The 11,195-nt window shown below is 37.3% G+C and overlaps 1 protein-coding gene across 3 annotated transcripts in view; it reads left to right on the forward strand.

Moving 5' to 3' along the window:
- The window catches only part of LOC106468837 (uncharacterized protein C2orf42 homolog), an 80,901-nt gene that overhangs the window by 60,650 nt on the left and 9,056 nt on the right, over positions 1 to 11,195 (forward strand). For 2 of the 3 annotated variants that reach the window (XM_022397197.1, XM_022397198.1), the window contains one exon: positions 1,634 to 1,741. The exons of the other annotated variant lie outside the window; for it this stretch is intronic. In XM_022397197.1, coding sequence (XP_022252905.1) covers positions 1,634 to 1,741 — 108 coding nt within the window. The remainder of the gene's footprint in view (positions 1 to 1,633; positions 1,742 to 11,195) is intronic. 3 annotated transcript variants of the gene reach the window in all.

Here is an 11,195-nt window from a genome sequence, read left to right on the forward strand (position 1 = left end):
TAACAGGATGCCCACTTTATGAAGAGTTGTCTGAAAATGTGTCGGAGTTTGTGAAAGTGTTATCGGAAAGGATCGATAATATTCACCATCAAGTGCGTTCAGACTTGAAAACGTCTGCTGATTCAATGAAGTTATGTTATGATAAGAGATCTACTGAAGTCAGCTTTGTACCAGGAGACAAGGTGTGGTTATATAATCACAGGAAGACCAAAGGGAAGTCTCCTAAATTGTCTTCTCCATGGGAAGGTCCATATGACATAGTGGATCGTCTCTCAGACATGACTTTCCAGATAAAATGTGGTCGGCGAGGTAAGCCAAGGTGGTGCATGCCATCAGGCTTTGGCGTTATCATGGTCCAGGACATTTCAGTTGGAACGAAGTGAACAATGAAACAAATGATGCTGCTGAAGACGTGGCACCTGAAAAAGCCACTGTTGAAGAAGAAACTCTACCCGGTTTTGAGAAGGGAAACAGTGAAGCCCTTGATGAAGTTACTACCACTGATGTGACTGTTACTGATAATAGGACAATTCCCGATGGAGCAGATGAACCCACGTGAAGAAGAAGCCAACGAGATGGAGACCAGTACTGAAGAAGATACGTCCTGTAAAATTAAGAGACTTTGTTTAATTTAAATTTTGTGTTTGTAAATTCTGTACATTTAATTAAGTTATTGTTAATTTTTCTATTGTTTTAATGTAAGTTGCTATTGTTCGGGACAAACAATACTAAGGAAGGGGCAGTGTTACAACAGCGGAAGTCACGTGACGCTGGTAACGCGCAATGCATTCTAGAAAGATAGGGGAATATCACGAATAATCCAGTATTTGCTAGGCACCCTCTATTCTTGTATATAAGTGTGGCAGACAATTAATCGGTATGGTATAGTGGACAGAGAGATTGAAGATATAGACGGACAATTGAGTCAAGCGCAGTAGTAAGTAAAGTGTGTGAATCGTTCGTTGAGAATTATAGTGTGTGTTTAAGTGACTGTGGAAATTAAGTGTATTGTAAAGTTGTATTGAGAAAGAATAAACTAGTTTTATTTAAGAAAGGACTTGTATCACTGAAGCTTCTCGGGAAGAATTTTTACCGGAAGTTATCAAACAAGCAGAGACGTAACAATATATATCTTGAAATAAATATGGATGTAAATAAATACAGTGATATAATTATTGTTTTACTTTAATTAGTCCAATTTATGTTTATTCTGGGCTTACATTTATGTGCAAGTGTAGGTAAGTATATGAATGTTACAATCACTAGCCTGTAACTTACTGAAGAATGTTAGCTTTTAACAGTAGTATGAATTCAGTCAAGTATTAAGTGAATCGTGGTGTCATTCAGTAAAAAAAAAAATGTTTATATCTAATAAATTTTAAGGAGAAGGTGGCTGTGATTATTCTGCATTTTTATAAACAATCTACAAATAAAAGAAGTTACTTGCTTTTTCATAGCTATGACAACATGTCAACACTTTTGAAAATAGCAGTCCAGTAAGACTCATCATAGTGGAATTCAACAAACCTGAGGAACTTAGATCCAATATTTGTCTATTTTTTGTTTTTCCTGTTTGTGGCATTTTATCAGTTAATTTTTATTTTCAAATATTTTTATTATAATGATTTTTCAGTACAAGCTAGCAATGCTCTGTTGACGCTGCAGGACAGTGTAACAGCAGTAAATAAATCCAAAACCTCAGCAAAGAGATTAATAGGATCTCAGTCTACAAAAAAGACAGGTACAGTGTACAAAATGTTTTCATTCTTGAAATCACCATTTTAGAAATTGCATTCATAAGTAAGTTTTTTAACAGTATTGTAAATTTAACAGTTGTCATACGCATAGGAAATACTTAGACTAATAATTAGTTTGAAGGATCATGTTTGGACTTACTATCTCATAAAAATCACCAAATACAAGTAATACAATTTCCAAGTATTAAAAGTATTTACAATGTAAAAATATTACTTTATATGCATATGCTAGATAACTATTTGAGTTTATTAAAAAGTTGTTGGTATGATGACCAAGGGTTACTTCAAGTTTATAACTGTTGAACATGATGAAATTAATAAGACCACCCTATTTTAATTAGCCTTTAAACTTAGTGCAATAAGTTGCTATTTAAACATTGAATTATAACCATAATGGTTTATTTCATACTTGTAGCTCAGTAAGTTAATGTTTAAACAGTGAAATATATCCATAATTCTTTGTTTCACTCCTTTAGTTCAGTAAGTTGTTGTCTGAATAGTCAAATACAAAAGGTGAGTACATTATATTAAAATGATTTTGGAGCCTCACCACATCTTCACAATCCATGGCACCATGGCTATGCATCTCAAAAATATACCTGCAGCTTAGTTTCATTGCAAAAAATTCCATTATAAGGCTGTCATGTCTAAAGTACATACCTTCCCCTTCCATGCTTTCCATACACCATCTAGTGTACAAGGACAGCAATTTCCCAGTGCTCATTTCAACAGTCTAATTGCACAGAAATCCATACATGCTTCATCTGGCAACTTGAATGGTATGTATTTCTATGATATAACATGAATACTCATCTATTTCTCCAGCTGCTTGAGGTATGCGATGGTGGAACTGATAAGTTGTGGAAGGAACTTGTGTGCACGCCACTTTTCCTGAATTCCATTTGGAGATCTTTCTTGATTATGTTGTGTACTGTTGTCTGGTGCATGTGGACAACTTTGGCAACTGACTTCTGTGTTTGAGAATTCTCATTTTTTAGAAGACATCACACTTTGCTTACAATGACTGGGGTATGTCTTGTTGCAGATCTCTTTCTTGATGTTTCTAGTGCCCCAAGTTGATCCATATTCTTATGTTTTCCAATGTCATTAAGTGGAAAATAATTCTAAACCCTCCATCTGAACAAATCTTTATGATATATGTGATTATTTTGTGGCAGTCAATGTTTGGTAGCATTTCACTACCAACAAAATGCCAGTCTGTGTCAAAATATACATTCTGTTTTAATGTAATTTATGTTATCTGTGGTTATAACAACTTTCTGGTTTGCATATTCAAAATAATTTTAATATAACATATTAAATCTTCTTTATATCTATAATTGTTTGTTTCATCCTTTTTGATCAGTAAATTGTTATTTCAACAGTAAAACGTATCCACGAGTGTTTGTATCACCTATTTAGCTTGGTAAAAATCGTAGGTATATAGAGGTTAGATTGGTGCAAGAAAGAAGTAGAAGATTGTCAGATTCATTGCCGGATATTTAAAGAACATACAGACCTTTCCATCATGTGAATATTGAGAGATTAATTGTAATATTCCTCACAAAGATGGTAGCCCAATTAGCTTTCCAATCAAATATCTTTTTTCTTGCTCTAAAATTAGTCAGCTGGGAAGTTCATTCTGCTGATCATTATAACCTTTCATGTTGGCCAAAGTCATAATGATGTCACATGCTAAATTCCTCGTCATCCAGGCCCTTTCACTGGTGAAGCAGATTTACCAGGAATGTTGCATTGTGAAGAGGGTGATTACTTGCTTGTATTGTTCTTGGATGTTGTGCCATATCTGTTTCTCTTCAGCTTTGGTGAGAAGATTGTTATCTGCTTCCTTATGATTGTGTTGATGTGTTATCCTTTCAGTTGATGGCGCCATAAGCTGAAAGAGCTGGATAAAATTTTGAGTTTTGCACCCAGAACATCCTTATTGAGGGCAGTAGTAGAGATCTTCCTGGTACAACAACCAGAAACTTCTTTTACAGCAGCTGACTGCAAATCATTCTCACAGGTTTGAAGATCATTTAAGCATTTCATGGATAGAACCCACTGAGTTGTATATGTTTAACAGGTGTTGGTGGAATGAAGTGTTGGAATAGTTGAACTTAACATTATGTTTGCTTATAAATAACTATTCTGTACATGTTTACCATGTTCCCATAATATTGGATGTGTAGATACTCATTTATCAACATTTCCTGGACAGTTTTCATAGTGGATACATTCATCTGTGTTTTAATTTGTCAATGCTGGTAAATGAATGAAGGACTGGCTGTTAGAATAAAATTAATTATTCTTTCATTGCAAATATTACTTCAGTCATCAGACACCATGAAGACTTGGGAGCTCCCTGGATTAAAACACTTATGTTCTGTTGAACATCTGTATCCTTAATATCAAACACTGTGGAGACTTGAAGGTCTTCCTTCATTAGAACACTGATATTCTGCTAGATATGTGTATTCTCAAAATCAAACACCATGTAGACTTGAAAATCTTCCTTGATTAGAACACTGATATTCTCAACATATTAGAAAATTTCCACCAGACTGTTTGTAACTGGTAAGTTCGAACTCATGACAAAAGAAAAAAGTATTGTGCATACAGTATTTTAATAAAGTGAAAAGAGGTGTTGTTTGCCAAAGGAGCACAAGCAAATGGGTGATCAAGCTCTCTCTCTCTTTTTGGTCAGGCAATCTGTCAGAAAATTCAATAATGCTAACAAGATTCTGATGATTAGTGACTAACACTTAGAGTTTGTTTTCTTCTACTTAGAAAATTGTCTCTCTGCTGCAAAAATGGAAAAAAGTCAAAATTCTAAATACAGGTACTTTTTTAATAGTATTGCTATTTATGATGACACTAATTTAAGCCATGTTTTAACATTAGTAAGTTCTAATTAAGCATATTAACATCATATTCAGTTTATGTGTTAGAGTTAGTCTATGGTAGAAAAATAGTAAGGTAAATTGTTGCCCTTTTGTTAGGCATAAATGACACTGCAGTGATTACTTCTGATTGCTTTCAATTTCTCAGGCATTTGGTTCAGAATTTGCTAAGATAATTCTTATAAATAACTAATAGAACTTAACACTGTTCCACTATTATACTATCAGGTAGCTAACTCTTGTGTAAACATTGTTTGAGAGGATGCCTTAATCAACAAGTATATCAGCGGTTAGCTTTCAGTCTAGTGAAAACCAATATATATCATTTGTAACTGACTACCTGATCACCAACAAATTGTTCATCACAGCAAATTAACCACCAGTGCTTGATCAGCAATTTAGGCCAAAACATTCATTTGAGGGGGTTCTTTTCCTCTAAAGTTCTTTTTCTGGGTCTTTCCTCAGTTTTAGTAAGGTTTTATTTTTATTTTACATTTTTACCAAAAGTGTTTCTATCTATACTATTTTTAAAATTTGGCATTATTTCTTTCACCTAGTATTAATTGTAATGTGCCAATTTTTTTTCTTTCACCTAGTATTAATTGTAATGTGCCAATTTTTTTTTCTTTCACCTAGTATTAATTGTAATGTGCCAATTTTTTTTTCTTTCACCCAGTATTAATTGTAATGTGCCAATTTTTTTTCTTTCTTTAAGGCATGAACAGCAGCAGTAGCTGTACAAGTGATAACAGTAACAATAAACAACAACCAACAACGTTATTAGAATTTCAGTTACGTATTTGTTTGTTTTGTTGGTTTAACCTGCATTATTACTGTTTGAAGTTCTGAATTCTGATACGGTACTTACCTCCCCTCACAAGATTAGCTATTCTCATTCAGTGCTGCCCTCTATATGCTAACTTTTTCTTTATGCATGACACAAGACTTGCACTCTCCCCTTGTTGGAATTACTATATTCCAGCATGTCTTTCATGCAAATCATCATGCATCATCTCTTAACCAATAGTAGCATGACATGCTCATTTGACGCATATGACCTTTTTCTACACTCCTCTACTGAACTATCACTTCGAAGTTAGGCAGAAGGTGTGAGCACCGGAGCAGTGGGGAGGAAGGATGGGAAGTGCTTCCAGTGTGACAGTTTTTTTTCTCCCAAAGTGGTTTCTTTTTGAGGTTATTTTTTTATACCAGTTCATTCATTTCGTTATATTTCTGCACTTGACAATTTGTGAACATTTTCTTGAGTTATGAATTCCGAAGTTCACGTTACCACTTCAGTGGTCACACTAATGACCAGCGTTTTTCTCAGGCCTCAGGTGCGGGCAACCTGACAGTGGATTTCTCTTCTTTTATACATCGGGAAATTTAATGCTACATGATAACTGTTTGAGTCGGCTGTAATTGTTCAGAATGACAAGGATTTTGATCGTTTTTTCCCGCCTCCAGAGTTTGCCGTTCCTTCCCAATTGCAACCTGAGGAAACATCTTGGCCTAATTTGGTCTTCACAGATTTTGTCTCAGGTCTGTGATGTCTTATTCCTTTCCCCTATCTCTTATTCACCTCATCCTTCCTTGTTGCATGAACCATCTTCTCAACCATTTTTGGTATTTCCTCCCAACCCTGATATTTGGATACATATAGATCAATTTGTCTCACAATTAAGTGAGAGGATCAACATGCCCCCCCCCTTCGAGAACTTCTGATTAGTACACCCTTTCTTACCATAGTGTGGACTATCCGTTTTAGGATCAGCAGTTGTTGGGTTCATTATTACCTCTGTGGGGGCAGCTCCCGAATCTCATGTTAGTCTTACCCATGCCCAATATTCTCCCCTTTGTCTTACTCTAACTAACCTTATACGATATCTTTCTTCCATACATCTCCTATTGGAGGCTCTTCACAGAAATGCTGAGGGTTTTTCTGTGGATACCCTTCACCTTCTTTCTTCCACATTTTGCTCTCGGCTCTGGTGTTACATACATGGTTTCTTTATTGTTGGTACCTTATAGGTAGGGATGCAATATACCCTCAATATATCTCAGGAACTTACTTATTGCCCCTTTTATGAGATGTTATGTCTTTGATACAGTCCCAGAAACTATCATATCTATCAAACCTCAGGTGACATTAGCCCGCCAGCAATCCATCATTACAACCTTTTTAGTCCCGTTATCTTGGTCAGAGCCTCATATGCCACCTATTCCCATTTATCGTCCTTCATCTTGGTCAGAGCCTCATATGCCACCTATTCCCATTTCTCGTCCTTCATCTTCCCAACCCTTACCCATTCATTCTAATCATGGAACTTATTTTTGTGATTTTCTCGACAATGTAATGTCTATCGCCACCGGTACAGGTGACTACCCCGTGAGTTCGGGTCTTGTGGGAGCTCAACTGTTGGAGTTTCTTCCTTGCTGGCATCCCTTTGTCAATGATCAATAGGTGATATGGGTCCTGATAGAAGGATTCCTTATCCAGTTTCTTTCCCCACCTTCTGTTTTTCCTTGCCTTATTTCCTTTCCTCCCCCTCGAGATCCCGTGACCTGTCAGCGTCTGTCAGAGGAAGTTCGAGATTTGCTTTTGCAGTGAACAATCAAATCGGTTCACCATCCTTCCAAGGGTCTTTATTCCTGTCTTTTTGTTGTCCCCCAGAATACCAGGGATTGGTGGCTGGTCATACATTTATCTCGCCTTAACTGCATCATCACACTCCCCATGTTCCAAATGGACTATTATACTGGGCCCATGCACATTACATATGTCTTATTGCATGTCATGTGCCAGGTGCTTTCAATCTAGTTGCAAATTGTCTTTTGCACCCAGACCAGATCTATCCAATGGAGTGGGCATTAGATCCTCATGTTTTCAGGGATCTATGACATAGATAGGGTTCTCCTAATTGGATGCTTTTGCCACATGGCCTCAATATTAAATTGCCCCTCTTTTGGTCACCTGTACCATATCCACAGGCTTTGGCAGTCAATGCTTTCAGCCAGGATTGGTCACATAAATACTTTTGTATGTACCCCTCCAATCCGATTGCTTCATTGGGTGATTTTTCTTGTCCACTCTACTCCTTGTTGAGTCCTCCTAATTGCACCCTATTGGCCAGTGCAACCTTGGTTTCCAAGGTTACAACATCTACTCTTATCACCACCTGCCCCTATTCCGCTTTCTCCCTCCCTTCTTCAACCTCGATCCCACATTCTCCATCCCAATCTCCCCATCCTGTGTCTTACTGGCTTTTATCCAGTCCTTGGCAAGACAATCCAGTTTCACACGTTGAGTTGCCTCCTTGTTAGGTAGTTCCTTATGCCCATCTCCCATGGAAATATACTAGTGTAAGTGGAAAGTTTTCCGCTGTTGGTCAGCTAACAGGGTATTTCTGCTGATAAGCCCTTTGTGGCTCGTGTGGCCAAATATATCAACTGCCTTTTCAATCGTGGGTCTTCGGCATCCTTGTTTTCCAGATAATGGGCAGCCCTATCCCATACTTTCCATTTTTCCCATTACCATAGGGTTTTCACTTCCCCTGTTCTTACCGTGCTCATGTGTTCCTTCTGGATTTGGAGGCCTCCAATGTGTCCTGCCCTTTCAGATTGGGACATTAATGTGGTCCTCCATTCCCTCACTTTACCTCCGTTTGAACCACTTTCCTCATGCTCCTTGTTTCATCTGTCCCTTAAAACATGTTTCCTTCTTCTCTTCGCCTGTGGACATCTGCAGTGTCTGATTTGTGTACCATTGACGTTTCACATACCCTTTATCACCTTACCTATCTTCTCCTTTATCCTGATTGTTCCTTTCTCCCAATGACCTTGGCAGCTCAGGAAGTTTGTTCATCCTTTTCTCCTATTTCCCTTCCTTCTATATCCTATCTTTACCCTAGACTGGATCTGGATAGGAATGTTATATAGCAAGTACTGCTACTTTTCAGGGTACATGCAACCTAGTTTTTATCACCTAGCAATCCTCCTTACTTCATGATCTTTCACCTTCTACCCTTTACAAATTTGGTCTGCCTTTTCATTCATTTTGCCTGCTCTTCCCTGCCTTCTTCCTCCCGTACCTTGTTCATTGTTCACAAGCTCACCATCAAATGGGGTGTTCCACAAAATTGCTTGACAGTTAATTACCTCATGATAATTTCCTTCATAAACATGCCCTTTCTGGACCTTACCATCCATGGACTACATGGGTAAAGCAAAAGGGGATTGCTGCCCATCCATGCCATGCCTCGAGTGAATAACTCAATATAGTCTGCTTTTCAAAATAAGGTTTCATGGTCACCCATTACACTGCATTGTCACCCTCCTTTCCTCAAGTGGAGTATGGGAGTCCTTACCACTTCCAGTTCCAAGCTTCTGGGGTGGTTGAACACAGAGGCACTCTCTTGAATGCATTCCTCAAGGTAAAGGTTAGAACCATTCAGTTGAGAGTAGGGCAGTGATATTCTGCTGGTGTAGATGCAATATGGCCTCCGGAGGAGTTGAGCCTTCACCTTGCTAGTTGATGTGGCCTCCTGATCACATTTACACAACAAAACTGGAGTTGAGCCATCACCTTATGGTTGACGTGGCTTCCTGATACCTGTTACACACTCACTTGAGTTGAACCGTCACCTTACGGGATGACATGGCATCCTGTTACACTTTACATAAACATTGGAGTTGAGCTGTCGCAATTGCAGTTCACCCCTTCCATTGGAAGACCTCATCCTACCTTCACACAGAAGTTGGTTTCTAGCATAAAGGTTTTGGATTAGAGTGAACCAATCAACATAAGTCCTTACAAGTTCAGGTTGTCTATCTTCCTCCCCCAATTGCTCTGTCTGTGTATTTGGTCACAGTGGTTGTTCATGGGATTGTTTTGGTACTATCCTTAACTGTTCCTCGTTCTCTCGTTATTGAGATGTTATTGCCTTCGGATGGTGCCAGCCTATGTCACGGTTGGGGGAGTTGATTTCAAGCAATAGACATCCTTTTGATACAAGATGTCAATTCCTGGAGTGATAGATTGATGATGATCCCCATGGCATACCCAGAAATTGGTGCAGGTCTTAATCCCTGATTCTTGAGTTTGAGTTGAAGACAGTATGATCCTCATCCTACTCTTGCGTGGATGTCGGTACCCTGTGAGGTGGTTTTGGGTGTGGTTGACTTACCAAGTATGGTCCGCTGCACCCTAGCCACTTTATACTTTACAATTTCTGTCCTTGTGCATTACACAATCTACACATGGGCGAAGAGTATACCTGGCTCAGACGTGATGCGGTCCCATGTCGGAAGTTACAATTTTACTGAAAATGTATTTCTGATAGGTACTTCCCTCCACCCACACTTCCCATCCTTCCTCCCCACTTCTCCGGTGCTCACACCTTCTGCCTAACTTCAAAATGAAGGTACGGTAGAGAGAGGCACATGCATCACGTGAGCATGTCATGCTACTATTTGTTAAGAGATGATGCATGATGATTTGCATGAGATACGTGTTGGAATATAGTAATTCCAACAAGGGGAGAGTGCAAGGCTTGTGGCATTCATAAAGAAAAAGTTAGCATATAGATGGCAGCACTGAACGAGAATAGCTAATCTTGTGAGGGGAGGTAAGTACCTATTGGAATACATTGTCAGTATAGGAAAATTATAACTTTCACTTTATTATTTTATTAAAGGTACATTGAGTACAAACATGACTTAAATCATCAAATTAATCTCCTGCTAATATTTAGGCTGCTAAAAAGATTTAAAACATTGAACTTGTCATTCAAAAAGGATAATGAATGAACTTTTAAGACAGCATACTTTTCACACTATATTTTCCACCAGCCCTACAAAAAAATATTAAGTCCCTTGAAGGATTAACATATATTTTTATGCTGTAATAAGATGTGTGCATTAAGAGAGAAACTAAATGTAAAATATAGTATTTTTTCATTGTCTTTTGGTTTGTTTTAAATTAAATATATTAGATTATTTACTTCTTTGATTTTCTTTTAAATAAAATAGTAGAAAAGTAAGTTTTTAAAATTTCAAACAAACAATAGCAATTATAATTATAGTATTTTGGCACTGGTGTATAAAGTTAAAATCATAAATAATATTCAATGTTAAACTGGTACACAATTAAAAACATTTTATTTAGGCCTATCTATGAACCATCCATACAATTTACATTTGAAATTGAGAAAAATAATAGTTTGCCTTTTCTAGATGTATTGGTGAAAAGGAATGTACAAGGTAATTTAGAAACATCAGTTAAGTGGAAACCTTTTTCTGTTCTTAGGCCTCCACACCAAGAATCATGTCATACTAAGTCATAAAAAATGTCTGCATTTTATAGTTATGTTAACAGAGCTTTGAAGATATGTACTAACCAAAATGATTTAAAAAACGAATTGTTATTAATTAAATATATATCAGTCAAAAGAGGTTTTAACCCAGATCTTATAGATAGGGTAATTAAAAAATTCACTAATACTATAATAATTGATCAAGTTAGTACTTTAAACCT

This window comes from Limulus polyphemus, unplaced genomic scaffold, assembly GCF_000517525.1.
Source record: "Limulus polyphemus unplaced genomic scaffold, Limulus_polyphemus-2.1.2 Scaffold3184, whole genome shotgun sequence".
NCBI lineage: Eukaryota > Metazoa > Arthropoda > Merostomata > Xiphosura > Limulidae > Limulus > Limulus polyphemus.